This window comes from Sabethes cyaneus, chromosome 1 (genome assembly GCF_943734655.1).
Source record: "Sabethes cyaneus chromosome 1, idSabCyanKW18_F2, whole genome shotgun sequence".
NCBI lineage: Eukaryota > Metazoa > Arthropoda > Insecta > Diptera > Culicidae > Sabethes > Sabethes cyaneus.
The window spans coordinates 114,612,636-114,637,564 of record NC_071353.1 but is presented as its reverse complement, the minus strand read 5'-3'; the positions used below and the strand labels follow the sequence as shown (position 1 = coordinate 114,637,564).

General features: G+C 44.2%; 4 protein-coding genes across 4 annotated transcripts; all 4 read right to left on the bottom strand.

Moving 5' to 3' along the window:
* Positions 1 to 1,963: 1,963 nt before the first annotated feature.
* On the bottom strand, positions 1,964 to 7,701 carry LOC128746133 (uncharacterized). Its single transcript, XM_053843182.1, has 7 exons — positions 7,184 to 7,701; positions 6,474 to 6,821; positions 5,116 to 6,000; positions 3,433 to 3,559; positions 3,270 to 3,367; positions 2,927 to 3,207; positions 1,964 to 2,175 (listed from the first exon to the last, which is right to left on the bottom strand). Exons 1-7 carry the CDS (start codon positions 7,699 to 7,701, stop codon positions 1,964 to 1,966), a joined length of 2,469 nt encoding a protein of 822 aa, XP_053699157.1.
* Positions 7,702 to 17,617: 9,916 nt separating this feature from the next.
* LOC128732826 (uncharacterized) lies at positions 17,618 to 18,397 on the bottom strand. Its single transcript, XM_053826231.1, has 2 exons — positions 18,353 to 18,397; positions 17,618 to 18,271 (listed from the first exon to the last, which is right to left on the bottom strand). The coding sequence occupies exons 1-2, from the start codon at positions 18,395 to 18,397 to the stop codon at positions 17,618 to 17,620; spliced, it is 699 nt and encodes a 232-aa protein (XP_053682206.1).
* Positions 18,398 to 19,441: 1,044 nt separating this feature from the next.
* On the bottom strand, positions 19,442 to 20,213 carry LOC128732923 (uncharacterized). Its single transcript, XM_053826384.1, has 2 exons — positions 20,169 to 20,213; positions 19,442 to 20,098 (listed from the first exon to the last, which is right to left on the bottom strand). The coding sequence occupies exons 1-2, from the start codon at positions 20,211 to 20,213 to the stop codon at positions 19,442 to 19,444; spliced, it is 702 nt and encodes a 233-aa protein (XP_053682359.1).
* Positions 20,214 to 21,752: 1,539 nt separating this feature from the next.
* Positions 21,753 to 24,248, bottom strand: LOC128746132 (uncharacterized). The gene has a single exon (XM_053843180.1). It carries the CDS (start codon positions 24,246 to 24,248, stop codon positions 21,753 to 21,755), a length of 2,496 nt encoding a protein of 831 aa, XP_053699155.1.
* Positions 24,249 to 24,929: the final 681 nt, after the last annotated feature.

Genomic DNA, 24,929 nt, shown 5'->3' with positions numbered 1-24,929 from the left:
GGCCCAAACCTATACGATAATTTTGAAAAATCCGATGAAACTATTGTAGTTATCTTTCAAATTGGACCATAAGCGTAAAAACCGGTTACCTATGACTTTACCGAAAAGATGAAGTGCCAATTACAAAGCTTTTAAAATGAGTTCTTTGAAATTAAATTTTGAGGGTTCAAAAGGCACGAGCTGATGCTGAGAAGCGCTCGGTTTCAAGACCCACAAATATTTGCTAATTTTTCAAAAATAAATCGATTGGCTGGACTTGTTTGGGAGCCTTAAATAGAAAGAGGATTATTGCTAGCGAGATTATTGCCTTTCCTCAATACTGGGGAAGTTTATAGAAATTAGTTTTAAACATATAAATCAAATCATCCTAGTCATCGTTTCCACTGCGGTCAGTTTTACTGTCAAAATGCTCCGGACTTTCCGGAACTCTAAAATTTCGTTCAATCGGGTATCGGACCGGACTTTACCCGGTCCGATGTCGATTACTAGTAGTGACAGGATGCCAAATCAGGCCAAAACAGTGAGAGTACACCATGGTTGTGTAGGAACGGTAACAATCGTTTCTGCAGGCATTCTTCACCGTATATTTCCTTGTTAACCGTTCCCGTAGTAATGTAACTTTTGCTTGCTCGACCACAGCTGCCTGCCATACTAAATATTTTTTAGGGAACTTGGCTTTCTTCTTTGTCCTAAAATGCTCTGCAACGCCATTCCGTTTCATGGCAGTGTAAAGACATACCAGGAAGCTGTTTAAAGTCTTCTAGGACAAATCTAAGTTGTTTGGCAAGTTTTCTTAACGAGAGATCCGGATTTTCATTGCGACAGCACACAATTGCTTTTCGCACCTGCTCTTCTTTCGACGCCATTTTGCGTTATGCGCTTGTAATATAAGCAAGTGTTATATTTTCAGAAAGAACAGACATACATCTACCACTCTGCAAAATATTTCACTCATTGTTAATGTATTTCCGAAGCTGTGTGTGTTTAGGGGTGTCGAAATTTTGTCGCGAACAAGCCTTATACACACCACGCACCTTACCTTCTTGCTTTATTGCCACTCGAAAGCTTTTGCCGCGTGCGCTTCAGCCGTTCGACCAATGGTGAGCATGCGTAATCTGACCGCTCAATAGGAGTTTAGTAGGAAAGCAAACCAATAGAGAGGGAAAGGAACATAACACGTAACCGATCAAATGTACACCACTAACCCTACCAAGCAATGAATGCAGCTGTAACCCTTAAATAAGAAAAATCACTTCCCAATCAGGTAATCTTGTCCGAAAGAACTTCTCACATTCCGCGTACGTTGTTTAGATTCCTGTTTTGTCGTTCTCGTACTCCGATGGGTTATCGGTAAATGACCCCTCTGTTGCGCTGAAGCGAGATAGAGAGATTGGTCGAGTGCGTTCGACCAGTGATGAGAAAACACTTTTGACGCGCTGCGAGTTTTCATGCGTCGGTAAGACGTTGTGAAATCGCTAAGCGGAGCAGTGACTCCATCGTGCCTCAAACGGAGTAATTCTTTTGGCCTTTAAAAGCTCTTCGTACTATACATCGTTTCGGGACTTTATTCAAAACCTGCCCTGAGATCAGGTTCCAAGCTGGGCAAACTCTATCTATCACGAGCGGCCCTCATTAGAGGTGGCGCTAAAGTCACACGTTTAGCGCGCCTGAAGGCATTTAGAAGACAGCGGTCTTCCGGCCAGCTAAACCTTTGCTTTATTGCTGCTGATTTTGTTTTCCGCTATTTGAGCTTAAACACTGCGACTAGTGAATTATGACCCAATCGAAAACAAAAAGGATCTTCAACTTGTTGGTTGCACTGCATTCGTGTGGTATTATACTAATTGTTTTAAATGTAAGCAAACAATCGCTCAGATACTGTAAATTTATTATCATCTAAGTACAGGTCAAGAAATTAATTACTAATCGGGCGGCATTGGACAACTTTCTGTCAGTCCGTCAGTCACTCGGCCGTCGCCTGCCACGGATTGGGATTGATGAAGATCTTCGAAATCCTTCCCCGCAGGCTCTCGACGCCACGGTTCAGCGTAACCGGTTTCGGCTTGTCCTTCGCCGATTTGAGCCACTCGTCGTAGAACAGTCTCGACAGGTCTTGCCGTTGATGTTTGAACTCTTCCTCCATACGCTGCTTTGCCAATTGGCGCATTTTCTTAACTGTTGGGTAAGATTGTATAACATTTCGCCGAATACCATTTCGCGGAAAACCAATTCGCGGATGACTATAACGCGGAATATACTGTTTCGCAGAAAACCATTTCGCGGAAAACATTTTCGCAGAAAGTACCATTTCGCGGAAAACATTTTTGCGGAAAGTACTATTTCGCGGAAGAAATTTTCGCCGAAAGTACTATTTGGCGGAGAACCACCGCTCATTCAGTTTGGAAGCCGCAAAAAGCGGCTTCGCCGCTTTGTATTCAACGAAAGTTAAATCGATGCGAGGACTAGGGAAAACTAACTAGCGGTCAGTAGACCTAGGAAAACGAATAGACCTAGACAGATGTGATCTCTGCAGGGGGGCTGCCCCCCCGCAGTGACCGGCGCTTCCGACGGCGGGTCACCGGCGAACACTCGCCGTTGCCTGCGGCCGGCTCGCCCTGAATCATCTAGGAAAAGTTTGCTACTAACATGGTTTTCCGCGAAACAATATTTTCCGCCAAATGGTTTTCCGCGAAATGGTTCTTTCCGCCAAACGGTTTTCCGCGGAATAGTACTTTGCGCGAAAGGGTTTTCGGCGTTTTGGTACTTTCCGCGAAATAGTACTTTCCGCGAAAATGTTTTCCGCGAAATGGTATTCCGCGAAACGGTACTCCGCGATATGGTCTTCGGCGAAATGTTATACAACCGTTGGGTAAATTTTTTTACTATCATTAATCTCATAGTTGGTCATGCTGGACGTGACACTTACGATTTTCCTGTTGCTTCACGCGACTTAACCAAACGTTGAAATTGGTTACACTGTCGTCACTGTTGGTCCAATTTCTGCTGACCGACTGTTCTGCTTCCTTTTTTTGTTTCTGTTTCTGTTGAATTTCTTCCTTTTTTTTTCTTTCTTGTTCCTTGCGTTTCATCCATTTCTTCAGCTTTTCCTCACTTTCCTGCTTTCGACGTTCTTCCTCTAGTTTCTTTCTTGCCTCTTCGCGTCGTTTGCGTTTTTGTTCTTTTTCTTTCCATGTGCGTTCTGTCTCTCTATTCAGAATCGTAAAAACATGGATTATTGCAAACACTTCAATCAGTGAAATCTAATTTACATTTTAGCTTTCAGCCATTTGTCGAAGGCATTGGGGTCACGTTCGCGTCTTTTCGGTATGATTTGCGCCACCGTCGTGCTGGTGCTTGTATCCGAATTCTTCGAAAGAGAAACACTTTGGAATTACTGATAAAGGACGAATAAATTTAACAGGCAACACTCACGCAATCATCAGGAAAAACTCCTGCGTCCGGCTTCAGAGTAAAGTTGGTCGAAGCCAGAGAGGACACGTCACTGTCTTCATCGCTTTCCCTCCGGTCCTTGGAGATGAAGACAGCTTTGTTGACCTCGCTGTTTACGGTTGTAGAGCGAACATCAAATCAAACTTTATCTAAGGGTAAAATGAAGGGGACACAATATTACCGAAAACCTTCACCGGAGGTGAAACTCCCAGGTGATGCCGTGGAATAAGCACTCATTAGTCGAACGATATTTTTTTCACCAGAGTAACTTCTACACAAGTGACAGCATGAAAATTGAGTTCATAGCATGCTAGGTTTACTACGCAAGAGAAGTTCTATTTACGAATTAACTGCCCAGACTTATTGAAAAAAAAAGGTAAAATGGGCTCAACTCCACAATACCAATTTCCTTGGAAGTTTTAAGTGTGAAAATAAAACAGTTGAAATATATACTTTTGAATTACGGAAATAGGTCTAGTAACTACATCTGGCGACGAAAGATAAAGAATTTTGAAGGTAATTTCGAAAAATTTACATAGTGATTTTCGTTTTTGCTGATTGAACGGGCTCGCTGTGTGAAAATGCGGTTGCTAAGGGAACCATACAACTGGGGCGAAAAGAATAATGGTGTTTTTTTCTTGAATGCATAGGTTGTTAGACTTAAAGGAAGAAGGAAATAATTCAGATTTCTGCAGCTAGGGGGCTGGAAATACGAAATGGAATGGCTAGGGGGCCGAACCGATAATGTCTGCAGCTGGGGGGCTGGATATACAGGGGTTAGACAAAATGATCGGGACAGGCAAAATTTTGATGAAATTCAAACGGCCATAACTTTTACAAAATTGAACATTTTTAGATGAAGCGAATTGCATTCGACGGGAAAATTTTCCTAGTTTTCCAAAAATACTTCAAAATTTGCAATAGTCAGCGGACACCGGAGATATTCCGGGTTGCTTGGAGGTATGTCAAAACCTGATTTTTTTTAATCGCTGTATCTTTTTCTGTCATGGAAATTTATTAATTTTCATATTTTATCCCAAAACTAGATTTCATTTCCAGTCGATTGGTCGAAAAAGAATGGAAATCCGACGAGAAACAACCGAGCTATGGCCATTTTAGTGAAATCGGTTCTGGAAATGTTGCCAGTAATGTCTTACCTTTATGACCATTTTAAAACATGACCAACACCATTCCAATATGGATGTCAAACTTCAAAAATTTACGAGGGTTGAAAATCCTGAAGTTTGACACCCATATTGTCATGATTTCGAATATTTCCAGAAACGACCACTTCCGCCGGGGTACCTAGAACCTGCTACAGGGTTGCCATGGCACGCTGCGAACTTGGAAATGCTTCCAGTGTCAATGGCTCATAAAACCTTAACGTTTGATGCTTATATTGACATGGTTTGCGTCATGTCCTAAACTGACCAGAACAACAGATGTTACTAGTGGTGATTTTGCGAAAATGGCCGTAACTTGGCTGTTTCTCGTCGGATTTCCATTCTTTTTCGACCAATGGACTGGAAATGAAATCTAGCTCGGGTGGCTGCGAGCTTGCATCGAACTGCGATCGGTTCGACAGGTGTACCCGTCTTTGCTTCCAATGGCGCAAACGAGTGGATGTTGTTTAATCCGATTAATAACTCTGGGTGACCATCGTACGACTCCATTGGCAATTCTCGCATGTAGGCGTATTGTGCGGTAAGTTTCTCCTTGTCCAACTTCTGACGAGGCAGCATAAGCTTACCAACAGTCCGGACATCATGCAACAGTAGCTTATTTGCGCCATCACCGACAACAGATGCCCACACATTCATACGCCGCGAATCCTTTTCCTCGCGCCTGACATTGGCCGTCCACTTTAAGGTCAGGCCTTCTTGAACGCTAACCACACCTAAGCGATCGGCTAATCTCTTCTCCACCAACGTTACCGAGGCACCTTCATCCAGGAATGCAAGCACCGTTACCATCTTTTCGCCACAGTATAGTTGTACGGGAACTATTCGGAATATGACGGTTGAGTCACAGCGGATATGCGCACTCATGCCTACCGTGCTTTCAACGGGGTGCATTAGCGGGTTGTGACGCTCTCTGCAATCGCCAATGTTGCAGCGTATGCGGAACTTACACTGACCTCCATGCTCGTTTAGGCATACATTGTATAGTTTCTCCCGGGTAACCATCCTCAAACGTTCACTATACGGCATTCTCCCAAAACGATCACAGTGACGCAGGCGGTGTCCTGTACTCTGGCATACTTTGCAAGGTTTCAGCTCCCTTTGCTCGGTTAAAATATCACCCGAACTGCAAGCTTCACTGTGGCTAAGCAACACACCTCTCTCATTCAACGTTTCTCTTCTGGGCTGTGGAGCACTTGCGGACTGATAGCGTGTATCTTGCACGTCGACGTTCGCATCGCAGGCATCGTCGACTATCTCCATTAGGAAATCCGTAAGCGTTCGTAGTGTCGGTTCTCCGCCGGCACTCCTCCTTTGGAAGCGTACCCACTCCCGTTTCTCGCGGTCCGGTATCTTTGCCACCAGTTGCCTAATTAGTAACGGATTAACGAGATGGTGCCGAAGTCCCGCAGCTTCCAAATGCTCACAGAGCTGCTCCACCGTATTCCCAAACGGTATGAAACTTTTCAAGTTGTCAGGTTTTGGTGGTTCTAGCTCGTTGACTTAGTCCAAGAACTCTTGTAGCAGTTGCTCCGGACGCCCATAATGCCGCCGTAGCTTTTCGATGACTCTTGGAACCGACTCGGGGAGAAGCAGCTGACCAGCCACCAGTTCCAATGCTCTATCTTCCAAACACTCCTGCAGCCGAACCAGATTTTCGTGATTCATGTAGCCACAGGCATCGTTCGATGCTTTGTAGGAAGCATAAAACAATGGCCACTGCCTTGGATGGCCCGAAAACTTCGGAAGCTTGGTTGTTAAACCGCTTCTCGCCATTAGCTGCGCTCGTGTAGGCCCGACTTGTTGCCCTAGCCTGTTTCGGCTGAAAGTGGGTGATATTACGTGCAATTTTGCGGTGAATTCTTGCCACTGAACGGATTGGTGTGCTGGCTGCACTCCGAATCCTCATCGTACTCATCATCATCGAAATCCCCTTCTGTATGTCTTTTTCTAGCCAGCATGTTAGCGTTCGCCTGATCCTGCTTCAGCGCTTCGGTTTTGCTTTCGCTCGGAAAGACTCTTTGTGACTGTTTCGCGGCCACCTTCGGGTTTTTGATGACAGAAAGCTCCTTCAATTCTCTGTCTAGATCGGCCACCTGTTGCTCGAATGACCGCTGACTTGCTTTCATTCGCTCGATCTGCATCCTCTTCTTCTGCAGTATCTCTTCCAGGCTTGGCATACACTTTTCGCTTCGATTTTGCTCTTTTGATTACTGCATCTCAGCCAAGCAAAATTTAAAAAAGTGATGTATGGGGCGTTTGTAGAATTTGTTTTTATCTACAATATTGCTGAAGTAAGCATTACTGTGCATTTTGTATTTATGGCGCTATAAGGCTGCTACCCTCTTGGTAGCAAAAAGAGCGCTCTTTTTGCTACCAACGGCATTGCTGCCCTACAGCGCGTTAAATACTAAAGATACTTCACTTTCTTCAGCAATAATATAGATAATTACTAGCTCTACAAATGCCCCATACACCACTTTTTCAAATTCTGCTTGGCTGAGGAGCAGTAATCAAAAGAGCAAAATCAAAGCGAAAAGTGTATGCCAAGCCTGATCTCTTCATGTAGAGCTCTCCATTCTTCTTCTTCTTCGTCCCGCAATCTGATCTCCATTTCCAACTTTTTTCTCTCAAAGTCACGCTGCATTCTTCTTTCCATCTGCTGCAGCTGCATTTCCGCCTCCAGCTCTTTGTCCTGTCGCTTTCGCTTCTCCTCCAGCTCCTTCATCCTCTGTTCGATGCCGGAGGTCCCCTTGCGTACGGTGTCACTCGGTTTGTCAGACTCTTCGGCGGTCTTTTTTCCACGAGTCTGCCTTTGGGAATCTTTTTGCTGCTTCTGGTACTCCTGCTGACAAGCTTTACTGTGGCAGTACCACTTTTCCGGAACCGAATCTTCCGTGACTCCAACACATCGGGAATGGAACCATTTCGCACAACCGTCACAACCAATCATTTCCTCGTCACACGTCGACGGGCCGCAAATCCCGCACGGGGTCATAATTAAATCCAGAAACTCGCTCTCCGATGTAGCTCTAGGACCGGAAGGTGCATCACGGGGTACGTCCGACATCTCTTATGACCGGTTTTAGTCACTTCTTTTTGAGAATGTTCGGATACGAACCAATTTTCTGTAGCAACCGATTATTTTTCGGTAACGCTCAAACTGTAATATATTTGTGTTAAATCAACGTTTTAAAATATATACAATAAACTTACAAGAAGTGGTTTTACTGTTTCCGTTTACACCTTCTTATCCTACGCTTGTTACAATTTACGGCGGCTATACGCTTTGTGCCTAAGAACAACTTGGGATGAGCTACTTTTAATTTGCTCGGCTGTGAATGATACCAAAGATTCAATCTGGTAAGTGTACATTTTATACATTTTCGGTTGGTTTCAGGTTACTTACTACAGGGCTACGATTGATTACGGTAAGTATCTAACAGGTAAGTATTCCAGAATACTACTAGATTTCACTGTCGCTATTTCTGCAGGTAAGTACAAATGAATTTGTTTACATATTTTAGTTTACACTAATTTACTATACACTCTCTTTCTCACCACTTCAATTACAAATTTCAACCACTTAGCAGGAGCTATTTTGCAATCCTGGTGTTATTTCACACGAAAAGAGGTATTTTAATAGAACTTAGAATTAGAATTATCTTTGTGATCTGCAATTTAGAACACTTTGTACAATGGCTAATTTTTATTTACCTACCCGCTCACTTCTTTTGACACTGTAAACATTCGACAACAATGTAAACAACCTGCACGATATGTTTGCAGTGTTGCCATATATGCGGTATCGTAACAACAGGTAAACCAGCTCGTTCCGCCGTTTATTGAGAACACGGAGGGCCCGACTGCGATACGGTGGGAGAAATGGCGCGAGCATTTTGATACTTATCTGGCATGGAAGGACGTAGAAGATCACGAGGAAAAATTCAGATCCCTAATGTTGTTCGGTGGACCTGATGTTCGAAAAATAATTTCTAAAGTTCAAACCAATGAGGAGCATATTTTGGAGAATCGGTACCAGGTTGCAGTGAAATTACTTGATGAATACTTCATACCACGGGTATCGAAAACATACGAACGGTGTTACGACGGCCAGATGTTACCCGGATCAAACGAGAAGCTAGATACTTTTGTCATTCGTTTGAAAAAACAAGCGACTTACTGTGATTTCGATAAAGAAAGGCAGTAACAAGGTTTTTAACAGTTATGGATCGAATAAAGCATTAACAGTGTTGGGAGAAGTAGAAACTGGCAAGTGCTCACTTCTGTCCGGAAAAACAGCGGTCGAACTAGATCTGATGAAATTTCTTTTCAAGATTAGCGACAACGCGTTTCCTTGTATGAAGGGTAAGTTAGAACTTAACAATAATAATAAAAGAAAATACTAGATCAAAATATATACGAAATGTTTGACTTAATCAGGAATTGAAGTCTGTATAAAAACAAATCTGACGATTTCACCTGTCCGTCAAAGCTTGAGAAGAATTCTATTCCCGCTTGAAGAGCTCACTTTGTAAAAGTTGAAAGAACTTGAAAGCCAAGATATTATTGAACGGGTTAACGAAGCATCCGATTGGGTTTCACCTATGCTTGTAAAAAGAAAGAATTCAGGCGAAGTTCGCATGATTGTCGATCTGCGGGCAGCAAACAAAGCTGTGATTCGCGAAATACATCCTTTACCAACCCTTGAACAAATTTCCAAGAAAATCGGGGAAAACAAAGTTTGGGTGAAATTCTCGGTTTCTACGATCCAAAAGACGAGACTTTTGTTATTGCGGATGGTAGTCCAGTGGGACTGGGTGTGGTATTAATACAACGCAATACATCCGGAGATTGGCTGGTAAACGGCTTGGTAATGCGTAACATCGGTGCCTTCTGCACTGGGCATAAAATAGACCCCATAGTGGTTCACAGCCTCTTACCTAGCAACTCCTACCCCAACCTCCCCGTGGTACCAGCTGGGATACGAGCAACCTCGGTGGAGATCGGGTAACCAACCCCGGTGGAAACCAAGGTCGTATGCTGACAGGGGAGGAGGGCTCCTTCGAGCTACGTTGGCCCTCCGGCGATACTGTGGGGTTGGCTGCGGGCTTTGCAAGCCTGAACCACTAAAAAAACCAAAGCAATGGACTCCGTAAGTAGGGGAATGTCGCCGTGGTTGGGTCATCTTTTGGTCCAAAAATCTCATTTCAAAAAAACCTTTGGTAATTTAACAAAGGTCCAAATACAAAGGTCTAAATACGAACTATTAATAAGACCTTTGTTAAATTTCCAAAGTTTCTTTTGAAATGAGATTTGTGGACCAAAAGATGGCCCAACCACGACGACATTCCCCTAATAATAATAACTCTAATCGGAACAATCGGCAAAGACCCAGGCGACGAAAACGGTCTAACGATTGGAAATTAGGAACATGGAACTGTCGGTCTCTAAATTTCCTTGGAAGTACCCACGTGCTTTCTAAAGAAGTGAAGAGCCGCAAGTTCGACATCGTAGCGCTGCAGGAGGTATGCTGGAAAGGAACGATGGTACGTACGTATAGAGATGGTCATACCATCTACCAGAGTTGCGGCAATACACACGAGCTGGGCACAGCTTTTATAGTGATGGGCGAGATGCAGAAGCGGGTGATCGGGTGGTGGCCGATCAACCCCCGAATGTGCAGATTAAGAATCAAGGGCCGATTCTTCAATATAAGCATAATTAACGTGCACAGCCCTCACCTCGGAAGTACCGATGATGACAAAGACGAATTCTACGCGCAGTTGGAGCGTGAATACGACCGCTGCCCAAGACATGATGTCAAAATTATCATCGGGGACTGTAATGCTCAGGTTGGTCAGGAGGAGGAATTCAAACCGGTGATTGGACGGTTCAGCGCTCATCCGCAAACGAACGAAAACGGCATAAGACTTGTCGACTTCGCCGCCTCCAAGAACATGGCCATACGTAGTACCTTCTTCCAGCATAACCTCTACCATCGGTACACCTGGAGATCACCCAACCAGACAGAATCACAGATCGACCACGTTCTGATAGATGGTCGGCACTTTTCAGACATTATCGACGTCAGAACCTATCCGGGCGCTAACATTGATTCGGATCACTACCTAGTGATGGTAAGGATACGTCAAAAACTATCTGTTGTGAACAACATACGATACCGCCGCCCGCCACGGTATAATCTAGCGCGACTGAAGCAACCAGAGGTCGCCGAAAACTACGCGTTATCTCTCGAAACCGCGTTGCCGGAAGAGGGTGAGCTGGATGAAGCCCCTCTTGAAGACTATTGGAATGCCGTGAAAACAGCCATTAACAGCGTAGCGGAGAACGTCCTAGGTAGTGTGGCACCGAATCGACGTAACGAATGGTTTGACGAGGAATGCCAGCAGATATTGGATGAGAAGAACTCAGCACGGGTACAAATGCTGCGTAGAGTCACCCGTCAGAATGTGGAGCGATACAAACAGAAGTGGAGGCAGCAAACCCGACTCTTCAAGGAAAAGAAGCGCCACCAAGAGGAGAAGAAGTGCGAAGAACTCGAACAGCTGTACCGCTTTCACGACACACGGAAGTTCTATCAGAAACTCAACGGATCTCGCAAAGGCTTCGTGCCGCGGGCCGAAATGTGCAGAGATAAAGGAGGTATCTTGACTGATGACCGTGCGGTGATCGAAAGGTGGAAGCAGCACTCCGATGAACACCTGAATGGCGTGCAGGCGGAAGACCATGATAGCGGAGGAAGTGACAACATTGGTGCAGCAAGCGACGAAGATGTGCCACCCCCATCGATAAGCGAAGTTAAAGAAGCCATCCAGCGGCTGAAGAACAACAAAGCAGCGGGAAAGGATGGCATTGGAGCGGAACTTATTAAAATGGGCCCGGACAAGTTGGCCGGCTGTCTGCATCAATTGATTGTCAAGATTTGGGATACGGAACGACTACCGGAGGAGTGGAAAGACGGGGTTATCTGCCCTATCTACAAGAAAGGTGGTAAGCTGGATTGTGAGAACTACCGAGCCATTACTATCCTGAATGCCGCCTACAAAGTGCTGTCCCAAGTCCTCTTTCATCGACTATCGCCAATAACCAATAGATTTGTGGGAAGTTACCAGGCCGGCTTCATGGAGGGTCGGTCTACAACAGACCAAATCTTCACCCTGCGGCAGATCCTCCAGAAGTGCCGCGAATTCCGAGTCCCCACGCACCACCTGTTCATCGATTTCAAAGCCGCATATGATAGCGTAAACCGACAAGAGCTATGGAAAATTTTGGACGAAAACGGCTTTCCGGGTAAGCTTACTAGACTCATCATGGCTACGATGGATGGGATCCAGTGCTGTGTGAGAATCTCGGGTGGATTGTCGGACCCATTCGAATCTCGCAGGGGACTTCGACAAGGAGATGGTCTTTCCTGCCTGCTATTCAACATTGCGCTTGAAGGTGTTATAAGGCGAGCGGCGATCGAAATGCGGGGCACGATTTTCAATAAATCCAGTCAATTTATCTGCTTTGCTGACGACGTGGATGCTGTCGGCAGAACATTTGAGGCGGTGGAAGATCAGTACACCAGACTGAAACGCGAAGCAGAGAAGATTGGATTGCAGATAAATACGTCTAAAACGAAGTATATGCTGGCGAGCGGGACCGAGCGCGACAGGGCTCGCTTGGGCAGCACCGTGGTAATCGACGGGGATGAGTTCGAGGTAGTCGACGAGTTCGTATACCTTGGTTCGCTGGCAACAGAGGACAACAATACCAGCCGTGAGATTAAAAGACGTTTTTTCAGCGGAAGTCGGGCCTACTACGGACTCCACAAACACTTGCGGTCGAACAATCTGAGCCCCCGTACAAAGTGCACACTGTACAAAACGCTAATTAGACCGGTTATCCTCTACGGGCACGAAACGTGGACATTGCTAGAAGAGGACCTACAAGCACTCGGAGTTTTCGAACGGCGGGTGCTAAGAACCATCTTTGGCGGAGTGCAAGAGAACGGTGTATGGTGGCGAAGAATGAACCACGAGCTCGCGCGTCTCTACGGCGAACCAAGTATTCAGAAAGTGGTTAAAGCTGGACGGATACGTTGGGCAGGACATGTTGCTAGAATGCCGGACAACTATCCTGCAAAAATGGTTTTCGCATCAAATCCGGTAGGAACAAGACGAAGAGGGGCACAGCGAGCGAGGTGGCAAGACCAGGTGGAGCGAGATCTGGCGAGCACTGGGTGCCCGCGGAACTGGAGATCAGTTGCCATGGACCGAAACAGATGGAGAAATTATACTGCGCAGGCCTTGTCATAAGACGTTATGCCAATTAAGTAAGTAAGTAAGAATGGAGAGGTAGAGCGCCAGAACCGTTCAATCTTGAAGAGGTTGAGGATAGCTCAAGAATTAGGGAAAGATTGGCGAAAAGAATTGAGGCAATACCTGTTGATGTATCGCGCAGCTGATCACACGACTACAGGGAAACCTTCATAAGAGCTCATGTTTGGGCGGCGTATACGCACTAAACTACCATGCATTTTAACCGCATCACAGCAATACGACGTTGTAGGGATGGGAACTATCGTTAAAAATCGTTACTGATAACTATCAGTAGTTTCAGTACGTTACTGATAACTATCAGTCAATATCAGTAATTTTACCCATCACGGCATTGTAGCAAAAAAATAGGCAATTGTAATAACTGCATTATTCATTGTAATTTTACATTGTAATTTATCAGGTGGACTTCATGGGGGCTCGCGCAACTACCGACCAGATTTTTTCCATCCGACAGATCTTGCAGAAATGTTGAGGATACATCGTGTCCTCGGATCACATCTTTATTGATTTCAAAGCAACATACGATACAGTCCATCGCGACCGGCTATGGTACATAATGCACGAAACCGGTTTGCCGGATAAACTGACCCGACTACTCACTTTACTTTTTCGGCGACAATCCGCTTATCGAATCAATGCCGAATTCAGAAGCCGTCTCCACATTACTCGGTTTTGGGCTGCCACTCTCCAGTCGCCCCTAACACCCGCTGTTCTAGCATCCTCGTCAACAGCGCTCATCCAATGGGTACGGGGTCTGCCTCGAAGTCGTCGGCCTCTGTCGGGTTCTCTGCTAAATATTGTTTTCGCTGGTCTCTCATCCGGCATCCTTGCTACGTGACCAGCCCACTGTAGCCTGCCGTATTTTAGTCGCTTCACAATATCCGCATCTTTGTACACTTGGTATATTTCATGATTCATACGCCTGTGCCACACTCCTTCGTCTAATATGCCGCCAAGAATTGATCGCAGGAGCTTACGCTCGAAAACGCCAAGAGCTCGTCGGTCGCTCTCTTTCAACGTCCACGCTTCGTGGCCGTAGAGTACCACCGGGAGAATTAGCGTCTTATAGAGCGCGAGTTTTGTACGGAGTTGTAGGCTACGGGACCTCAGCTGGCTACGTAATCCGTAGAAGGCCCTGTTGGCAGCCGCTATCCGCCTTTTTACTTCACGGCTCACATTGTTGTCACATGTCACTAACGTACCAAGGTAAACAAATTCGTCGACCACTTCAAAAGTATCTCCATCTATCACCACCGCAGTTCCAACACCCGAAGGGCTACCACGATCTCTACCAGCCACCATATACTTTGTTTTGGTAGAATTTATGATAAGCCCTATCCTCGCAGCTTCCTCTTTAAGATGCGTGTACGCTTCTTCCACAGCTCTACGGTTAACACCAATGATATCGATGTCGTCCGCGAACCCTAGGAGCATATGAGATTTCGTGATGATGGTACCGCTTCTCTGCACGCCGGCCCTTCGAATAGCACCTTCCAATGCAATGTTGAACAGCAAGTTCGATAGTCCGTCACCTTGCTTCAAACCATCTAACGTCACAAACGAGTCCGAAGTCTCACCCGCTATCCTGACGCTTGATTTTGAACCATCAAGGGTAGCACGTATCAGCCTAATCAGTTTTGTTGGAAAACCACGTTGGAAAAAAACAAGCATAATCTGCCACAGCTCGTTTCGTTTAACTGAATCGTACGCCGCCTTGAAGTCTATAAACAGATGATGAGTCTGCAAGTTGAATTCCCGGAATTTATCGAGGATCTGTCGCAAAGTGAACATTTGGTCCGTCGTGGAGCGTCCCTCTCGAAAACCGCACTGGTATTCGCCAACAAAGGTTTCCTGTAACGGCCTCAGTCTGAGAAACAGGATGCGGGAGAGAATTTTGTATGCAGAATTGAGGAGAGTAATTCCTCGATAATTGCTGCATTCGAGTCGATGACCCTTTTTGTAAATTGGGCATATGAGACCTTCCAACCAGTCCGTAGGTAATTCCTCCTCAGTCCATACCTTTAGTATAACCTGATGGATTGCACAATACAGCCGTGCGCTCCCGACTTTCAAAAGTTCGGCGGGGATGCCGTCCTTTCCAGCTGCTTTGCCGTTTTTCAGCTCTCTCGCTGCTTTTCTAACCTCTTCCAAAGTTGGTGGATCCACAGCTTGTCCATCATACTCAATCGTTATCCTGTTTCTGTTGACCGTTCCATCTAGTTCACCATTCAACAATGCATCGAAATATTGTTTCCACCGCCTAGCCACCTCCGATCTTTCGGTAATCAGGTTCCCCTCCTTGTCGTTGCACATAACAGTAGTTGGCACGGTCCGGTTCCTGATTCCGTTGATCGTATTAAAGAAGCTTCTTGTATCGTGCCTCTCGAAGCAATTCTCCGCCTCCGCAAGAACGCGATCCCAGTGCTGACGTTTCTTACGACGGTGAAGTCTCTTTTCGGCAGCTCTAGCATCTCGGTATCTCTCCCTGCTCTGGCGTGTCACAGTTGCAGCCAAAATGTGACTTCTGGCTCGATTCTTCTCATCAGTCGCTCGCTGGCACTCTGCGTCAAACCACTCACTGGAAGTGGCTGCAGCAGTAGTACCCAACACTTCCCGCGCTGTAGTACTGATCGCGTCGTGGATGTGTCTCCACTGTTCGTTCAGGTTCTCTCCGAGATGTTCACCGATCCGTTCATCAGTCTTCTGAGAGTACTCTGCAGCAACTCTCTCCGCTGATAACCGCCGGATGTTCAGTCGTATCTTCCTCGTTGGTTTCGATTTGAATACGTTGGACAACCGTGCGCGGATCTTGCTTACTACGAGATAGTGGTCCGAGTCAACGTTTGGTCCCCGGAAGGATCGCACGTCTGCGACCCGACTAATCAGAGCTATATTGGAATGAGCGGTGTGCTTCGCACGTCTCCGGGTCACACTCGAGTCCCTGCGAGACTCGTCGAGGGTTGGGACAAGGTGACAGCTTACCCAGTATGCTGTTCAACGTCACTCTTGAGGCGGTGTTCCGATCAGCGAGTATCGAAACGAGAGGCATGATTTTCATCAAGGGTAGAAGTATATGAACCACGACATACTTTTACTGCTTGAGAATCCCTCATCTACATCTGACAAAAGTCGGAAGGCTACAGTGGGCTGGGCACGTCGTAAGGATGCCGAACGACAGAGCAACGACAACAGTTCTTTTCAACAACCCCACCGGCACCGGAAACACGAAGACTCAACATGCAAGATGGCTTGACCAAGCCGAAAGTGATTTATGACTTTTGAGACGACTGGGAAACTTGCGACGAATGGCCCAAGATCGAGTTAAATAGAGACGACTGCTTGAAACAGCACGAGCCACCCCGGCTCTAGGCTGCTGACGACGATATATTGTGTCACTCTCGTCTATCGAACGCAACTACCTACCATTTATTTAATCCAACTGATTTTTCTAACGGGACGACATAACTGTATCAGTAAGCATCAATAACTGCGAAACCTTACTGATACTTAGTGATATTATTGGTTACTGATAACTATCAGTAATTAATGATAGTTTTCCCATCCCTACAAAGCGTACCAGGAAGGAAAATAAGCTGTGTGCTAATTATGCACCTGAAACATTCGATGTAGTCAGTAAGAACGGAGCGGATGTCACCATTCGATCAAATATAACAGGGAAAGAATTTAGAAGATGTTCAGCGCATTTGAAAGCACTTCCTCGTGCTGAACCAAATACGACCAATCCGGTTGAGGTCGCAACTCCATCGGAATTTTGTTTGGATCTTAACAACAGTCATCGCGGGAAAGAAAACGAAGATGCTGCACCCATATCAGATAAAATCCAAACAGCAGGTACATCAAGAAGAGCTAGAGCAGAACCCAAGCACTTCAAAGATTATATAACCCATTGAATAACGCATTTAAAGGAAGAGGGGGATGTAGGGTATTAACTAAATATATATATGAACTAGATGCATAAAACGTGCAACAAACGAACCTGAGAAAAGAAATATTAGAGAGAGTAGCGTTGGACGTGAAAGAAGGTAGACACGAAGTTATTCTGGGAAGTGGAAAAGCAGAAGTTTTTAGTGTGAAAATAAAACAGTTGAAATATATACTTTTGAATTGCGGAAATAGGTCTAGTAACTACAACAGGCATAGATGCTCGCTCGATACGTTAGGGAAGCTATTAGAGAGGACCATCCTAAACAGGCTAACGCCAGTAATGGAATTTCATACTAGACTGGCAAAAGCAAGTTAAGATTCCGCAAGGTCCGTAGTAGACCGACCTTCCATGAAGATGGCCTGATAACGTCCCACGAGTCTATTGGTTTGTGGCGAAGACTACTTTGAATAACATTTTAGATGCAGCATTCAGGACAGTGGTCGCCTGGTACTTCTCACAAACCAGTAGCTCAAGGGGTTGACGATGAGTAACAAAGGACCAAGTGGTGCGGAGACGAATTATTGATATGCATATCAATGCACATCAATGCCATGGCCACCCCGGCTGTAAGTTGCTAAAAAACAAAAAGAATTCTGAAGGTTTGAACAAAACCATATAAGCAATAAATTCCAGTGGGACGAAATCACTTCGTGTTTATTTAATTTTTTGTAACAAACCGACTATCACTACATTTACTGACAGAAAGACAGAGTATCATTAATCACACGGGCATAGTTATTGAAGCGTTCCACTCCACGGTTAATACAGGTAGCTGTCTGGGGCAGCATTTCGGAAGTCAGATAGAATATTCCTTGCAACACGCGTCCCAATTCAAGCACAGTGAATTGGAATTCCTGCTCTTTCTGCTGGATGCGAGCTCCCACGATGGTCGAGATCGATTCCGTGTAGTCGATTGCGTTCCAATCGATGAATCCATGCACAACAATGTTCTGCAATTCAGTGGACTGGATCTGAGCCCGTTCGATGGCTTCGTGCACGTTGGCAGTGGCTCGAGTAATCTCCAGGTTGGCCTCGTTAGCACAACGCTGCAACGCTTGGCCGACCCATTCGACTTCGATCTCCCAATTTGCCATCGCCACGTCGATACAAATTTGCTGTGCATTCGAGTTGCTTACTAGTTCCTCTGTGGATAGCTTAATTTCTTCGATTTGGACCAACGCTTCGTTCATGCGTCCCACCAAGTCACGGTTCAGTTCGATGAGGCTGTCACTCATGGTGAATCGTGTGTTGTCGAACGTTCCCTCCATGATCTGATGTAGAGCTTCCGCTTGAGCTTGGATTTCCAGCAGGTATTCGACAAACTCCTCCTGGGTTTGTGCTAGAGACTAATTGAAAATGAGACAGAAAAAATGTCAGTCACGATAATCATTTCACAGCATCAATTCTTCTCTGCTAGTAGTACTCACTTGTCCGGCCAGAGCCAGTAGTAAACACACAAAAACAGCCTTCATTCTTAGTTTGTTCAGCTACCACAGATTCCTGTACCGTTTCTTCAGACGACTTCGAGTTAACTGATCCTAAACGAGGACCGTTTTGGCAATTAAATCAATTTCCATTCGCAACCTATTGGCCAATTTAATCTGAGCTGTGTGCGTGTCTTGATAGTCATGGCGCCAGATAAGCTCGGCTCTATACGATGACGTTCACAGATTATCACTCAAAATATGATTTGCTGGTCATTTTAGTATCTATTTCTACTCCTGTACAATTGCCGAAATTCCAAGGGCTCCAAGGGATAAAAATAGAAAGAAAGATAAATTCCATCGTTAGGCGAATTAGGCTTAGTGTGCTTCATTGCACTTGTTTCGTTTTATTATATGTTCAACAATGGATCGCTTTGCAACTACAGTATCTCTTCAGATCGTAAAATGTCGTGAGAAACCAATATTTAGGGTTCTGAAGGACACTCTTCTTACAAATTTGAATGGCACATTGGACTAGCTTTCAAGGTTTTCTAAAAGGTTCAGATCTTCACTTGGACTCAGACGTATTTTGAAATTCTTCCAATTTCAAAATTTAAAATTGTAAATTTCATCATCTTTATTGCACAATGGGCGAAAACTAAGCGAATTTCTTTCGTGTTAGATTCTACCAAGACGCTCGGGAACTATGATTCTAGATTAGTAACATTTTGAGTTTTATTACATTCCTATAATGGTATCTGTGACCAATTTTGGACACAAAAACCATTACAAGAAAACAATAAAACCCACATTGGTACTTGGACGTGCAGTTTTTAATTTCTGTTCCCATAAATCTATAAACCATGAATTTATGGAATGTTGATAACATAAATTACATCATCTCAGATATAGATCTTTTTACTAAATAACAATAATGAATTGGGGCTGAATCGCAGAACTTGTTTAGGTTATGGGTTTGTGATCGTTGAAATCGTCTTAAATTATAATCAAAACATAAAGAAATCCTTTTGAAGTGTTATTTATTCCCGAATTGGCAAAAAATTTCCATTACAATAGTAATTGGAGTAACTTCTACTGACAGAAGAACAGAGTATCACTGATCACACGAGCATAGTTATTGAAGCGTTCCACTCCCCGGGTGATGCAAGTGGCAACCCGCGGCAACGTATCGGTCGTCAGGTCGAATACCTCCTGCAGTACTCGTTCCAAATTGGGCTTGGTAACCGTGTCGAACTCCTGTTGTCTCTGCTCGATGCGAGCTCCCACAATGGTCGAGATCGATTCGGTGTAGTCAATTGCGTTCCAATCGATGAATCCGTGCACAACAATGTTCTGCAGTTCGGTAGACTGGGCCTGAGCAGCCTCGATGGCTCCATGCACGTCGGCAGTAGCACGGGTAATGTCCAGGTTGGCCTGACCGGCGCACTGCTGCAGAGCATGACCGACCCATTCGATTTCGATTTCCCAGTTTGCCATGGCCACATCGATACAGGTCTGCTGGGCGTTGGAGTTGCTCACTAATTCTTCCGTAGATTCCTTGATTTCCTCAACACGGATCAGGGCTTCGTTCATGCGACCAATCAAATCACGGTTAAGCTCGATCAGCTGTTCACTCATGGTGAATCGGGTATTATCGAACGTTCCCTCCATAATCTGATGCACAGCTTCAGCCTGTTCTTGGATTTCCAGCAGGTATTCGACGAACTCATCCTGGGTCTGAGCCAGAGACTAATGAAAAACGAGAAAAACCAAAATCACCATAAACATTTCACTAAACCTTTTTGTTACCGGTACTCACTTGCCCGGCCAGGGCCAGCAACAAGCACACAAAAACTGCCTTCATTTTAAAGTAGATTAATTTTACACTTCACCAAAATAATTTCGCAGATTTCCGAAACTGTTTTCTCGAACGATTTCGACCAGACTGACCTAAAACGGGTAGCGTTTCAGCAATTAAAGTAATTTCCACCCGCAACCGGTAGCTGCGGCAGTTTTCGTGTGTTGGTGACCACTAAATTATAGACTCGTACGTGGCCAACTAACTATTCATTTATGGTTGAAAGGGCTTTGGCACCTGATAACTCCTTCAAACCGCGCCAGCAGTGACGTCCGCAGATTATCGGGTCAGGAACATGATTTGCTGGCCTTAGCGGCTGTGCTCATGGCAAGATGTCGTAACATCTCCAGAGCAATAGTACACATAATCTAATCTGCACGGCGACTCATTACCCGACACGGTCGTTTTAGTGTGTAATCTCGTGTGCGCTGGCAATCCGAGAGTACAAACGGGATTCGATAAGATTATACGACTTGATTGGAAGACGCTGATATTGCCGCAATTGGGTAATATGAGAAGTTTCAATTATTGTTGCGAATCGATTTGTACATCTGGCCGAGTACACGGGTATGAGGTACAATCTAGGTTTTAGAAGGAATTACGTTATTGTAACATTTGTATTGGCAATCCAAAATATAATGTTGAACCATAATAAGGTGGACAATCTTCCGTAAATTTTGCTACCGATTTTTTTAAATCTTTGATATCTGAACTATGTAGTAAAAAATTGTAACTAATTTCATTAATAGCCTATACTAAAACATGTTTGTTAATAATGATTTTGAGAAATGAGAAATGGAAAAGTCTGCAGAGAGAGGAAACCATACATTGTGGAATTCGTCTTTATGGTTCCTATTCATTATGGCAAACATACATTATGGCATTGGTACGAATGGCAATCGTATTTATGGCTCTCGTCCGGTCAACGTCGCAAACACCGCATAAATGACTGGATTGCAGTATTTTTAATCAGCTTAGGATTTCACAGAAGTACATCATTGCATTTCTCCGGTTCTGATAAAATCTCCAAGTTTTTTCTCGATAGACTTCATCTTGCCATGCACAGTTCCGCTGCTTCGTCGAAGTGGTTTTTTGAAAATTGCCCAAAGTTTTGCAGTAGGTCAAAACTCCGGACAATTTGAAGGATTCATCTCTTTTGGTACAAAATCGACATTACTAGGTGCATACCTCTAGCATCACTTTAGAGTAGTGACAGCTAGCTAAATCAATCCAGACAATAACGTTACCTGATTTGAGATTGCTTGATTCTTTTCGGTGAAATGATAACTATGTTTGTTTTATGCGTTACGCGTTTCAGCCTACTGCATTCTTTCGGCCATCTTCGGACGCCTGCGGAAGTGTAGAATTTTATTTACTTTAATTTTAATGTTTCACAATTACGCAATGATTTTACAAAAATTAGCGAGCTTCTTATCAATATAAAGTGAACAGTTATAAAACAATTTACAATACACACAAATCTAAATTAACACGAATCTTGCACTTACAAAACAGGCACGTCTAGTTACATTAAGCGTTCAATGTCTATTCCGTGGTATCATCGGTTCTCTGTTGTGTTGATCCTCCGTGGGTTGGGTTGTTTTTCGTTTGTATGCGACGGAGTTTTGGTATTAACCCGTCGTATGCTGTGTTGAAATTTCCACACTCACGCTGCAGGTTGACCGTTCTATCTTCACCGAGCACTTTAATGTGAAATACCTCTGCTGTGAGTCTGGTCTCCTGGTCGTCGATTCTTGCAACTATTCGGGTGTCGTCAAATTTGAAGAGGTGGCCATCATGGATAGTGTGTTGTGCTAGTCCAGTTCTAGCATCCTTCTTCTTAGTGTCGTTCTTGTGTTCCGCTATCCTCACCTCCAACTTCCTCCCTGTCTGCCCGATGTATACTTTGCCGTCGTCAGTACCACACGGGATGGAGTATATGACGTTTGTCTGCTTCCCTGGTGCGATAGGATCCTTCAGCTTACTATACACGTTCTGTTTAACTTTGTTTTTAGGTTTGTAGGCAAGCTGGATGTCATGCTTGCGTAATATTTTGCCAAGTTTTTCACTGAGTCCCGGTATGTAAGTGCTGGAAGCATATTTGATCTGAGGCTTTTCGACAGTGCTCAGGCTGTTATAATGTTTGTGGGTTCGTTGCTTAGTAAGCCGGTTGATGAACCATCCTGGATAATTATTCGATTCCAACATACTTTTCGCTGTGCGTATTGCCTGAGGGCGGTTGTTCCCGTCGGACAGTTTAATCGCACGATCTATTAGTGCGATCGCCGTGTTTGCTTTATGTGAAAAGGGTGATTCGGACGAGAAGTCTAAGTATCTCCCGTCGACATATTTCGGCATCCAAGACATTTCTAAATGATTGTTTGTTCTTATGATCATAATGTCTAGGAACTTTAGTTTGTTTTCCAGCTCGTTTTCAATAGTAAAGCGTAGTTTGTCATTATATTCATTGAAAGTGCGTAAGATCTCAGCAACGTGGTTAGTGTTAGCAATGCAAAAGCAATCATCTACGTAACGGCGGTAGTATTTCAAGTGTATTTGTTGCGATTTCAGTGTTTCTATGCGATTTTGTTCTAACCGCTCCATTACAAGCTCTGCAATTGCCGGGGATAAAGGTGACCCCATAGGGGTCCCAAAGGTCTGTTGGAAAATTTCCCCTTTGTACGAAAAGAAGGTTGACTCTAAAACCAATTTAACGATAGCGAGAAAACTTTCTTTGTCGATGGCAGTGTGTTTCGTAATTTCTGGCCATCGTTCAATCAAACACTCCATAGCGTGATCGATTGGTATGCTTGTGAACAGTGATGTTACGTCTAAGGAGAAGAGAACGTCCTCCTCTGCGATCTGCACTCCTGTGACTTGCTCTGCGAACTGGAAGCTATTGTGGACGTGGAAATCGTTATGACCCACGATTTTCCCTATCACGCTCGCAAGGTATTTCGCTATGTTATATGTCACGGACCCGATGGTAGCCACAACTGGTCTGAGCGGACGATTTTGTTTATGGATTTTTGGTAACCCGTAGATGCGCGGTATGTTGTAGCTCATCATTTTGACGCTCTTGTAGGTTCGGGAATCAATATATTTTCTATCCAGCCATTGGTCAAGAAATACATTTACAGATTTGTGGATTTTTGCCGACGGGTCTGTTTTTAATTTTCGATAAGTTATGTTATCGCTTAGGAGTTCCAACATTTTATCGTGGTACTCTTCCGCGGTAATGATCACCGTTTTATTGCCTTTATCCGCTTTCGTTATAATGAGATTTGGGTTTTCCTTCAAAAACTTCTTGCTCTTTGCCATATCTTTCGCTATCCATTCGTGATCATGGTGTCTTGGTTGCAACATGTAGTTAATGTGGTTGGTAATTGCTGTTGTTACTTCCGTTCTAATTTCATTCGCATTTTCTTTATGTTTAACAGTTTTCTCAATTTCCGAGACCACATCAATGTACGGTACGTTGGTGCTGTGTTGGATGTTGAAATTCGGTCCAAGTAAGAGTGTTCTCTCCAGAAACTCAGGTATTGGAGTGTTGGTGGTATTTTCAATCCACCCAACTTCGTGTGTGAGCTCCGCGGCACGTCGGGTTTTCAGCGCCTCCATTTTCCGTTGTTCGGTGCGTTTCACTGTATTGTACACTATTACAGCCTTGCGTTCGACAACTTCCCTCACTCGTCTCACGTCTCCTTGTTTGTAAGTTCTTTCCATTACCGAATTGAGCGCTGATTTTTGTTTTTTCAACATGGCTATCGTTCGTTTTGCATCTGCTACCATAACACTTAAGATTCGTATTTTGTGTTTACGTACCACTTTTTCCAATTCACGTTGCGAGTTTTCGTTATTGAGGTCTAATTGCACTTTGTAGTTGAGACAATTGGGTACAACTTTACATTTTCTACAATTTAACAGAAACTTGTAGCGGTTGCTCGATTTTGCAAGTTTGATTGCCACTTTTTGGAAATTACGCATCAAATTTCTACCTTCCTCGCCATATTTAGACACAATTTCATTGGCGGTTAGCATCTTCTTTGATCAAATAAACTTTAGTTAGAACGTTAAATCACCGCAATATTATGATTTGAGATTGCTTGATTCTTTTCGGTGAAATGATAACTATGTTTGTTTTATGCGTTACGCGTTTCAGCCTACTGCATTCTTTCGGCCATCTTCGGACGCCTGCGGAAGTGTAGAATTTTATTTACTTTAATTTTAATGTTTCACAATTACGCAATGATTTTACAAAAATTAGCGAGCTTCTTATCAATATAAAGTGAACAGTTATAAAACAATTTACAATACACACAAATCTAAATTAACACGAATCTTGCACTTACAAAACAGGCACGTCTAGTTACATTAAGCGTTCAATGTCTATTCCGTGGTATCATCGGTTCTCTGTTGTGTTGATCCTCCGTGGGTTGGGTTGTTTTTCGTTTGTATGCGACGGAGTTTTGGTATTAACCCGTCGTATGCTGTGTTGAACGCTTAATGTAACTAGACGTGCCTGTTTTGTAAGTGCAAGATTCGTGTTAATTTAGATTTGTGTGTATTGTAAATTGTTTTATAACTGTTCACTTTATATTGATAAGAAGCTCGCTAATTTTTGTAAAATCATTGCGTAATTGTGAAACATTAAAATTAAAGTAAATAAAATTCTACACTTCCGCAGGCGTCCGAAGATGGCCGAAAGAATGCAGTAGGCTG

What these genes read in the sequence shown, in the direction of transcription:
- LOC128746133 (XM_053843182.1), bottom strand. Translation starts at nt 7,701, where the DNA reads ATGTCGGACGTACCCCGTGATGCACCTTCCGGTCCTAGAGCTACATCG. An exon ending in AATTCACCGCAAAATTGCAC is followed by an intron (nt 6,001 to 6,473) that starts GTAATATCACCC and finishes GTTACTAATTAG; the next exon opens with GCAACTGGTGGCAAAGATAC. An exon ending in CGAGAATTGCCAATGGAGTC is followed by an intron (nt 3,560 to 5,115) that starts GTACGATGGTCA and finishes AACCGTAAACAG; the next exon opens with CGAGGTCAACAAAGCTGTCT.
- LOC128732826 (XM_053826231.1), bottom strand. Translation starts at nt 18,397, where the DNA reads ATGAAGGCTGTTTTTGTGTGTTTACTACTGGCTCTGGCCGGACAA. An exon ending in TACTGGCTCTGGCCGGACAA is followed by an intron (nt 18,272 to 18,352) that starts GTGAGTACTACT and finishes ATTTTCAATTAG; the next exon opens with TCTCTAGCACAAACCCAGGA.
- LOC128732923 (XM_053826384.1), bottom strand. Translation starts at nt 20,213, where the DNA reads ATGAAGGCAGTTTTTGTGTGCTTGTTGCTGGCCCTGGCCGGGCAA. An exon ending in TGCTGGCCCTGGCCGGGCAA is followed by an intron (nt 20,099 to 20,168) that starts GTGAGTACCGGT and finishes GTTTTTCATTAG; the next exon opens with TCTCTGGCTCAGACCCAGGA.
- LOC128746132 (XM_053843180.1), bottom strand. Translation starts at nt 24,248, where the DNA reads ATGCTAACCGCCAATGAAATTGTGTCTAAATATGGCGAGGAAGGTAGA.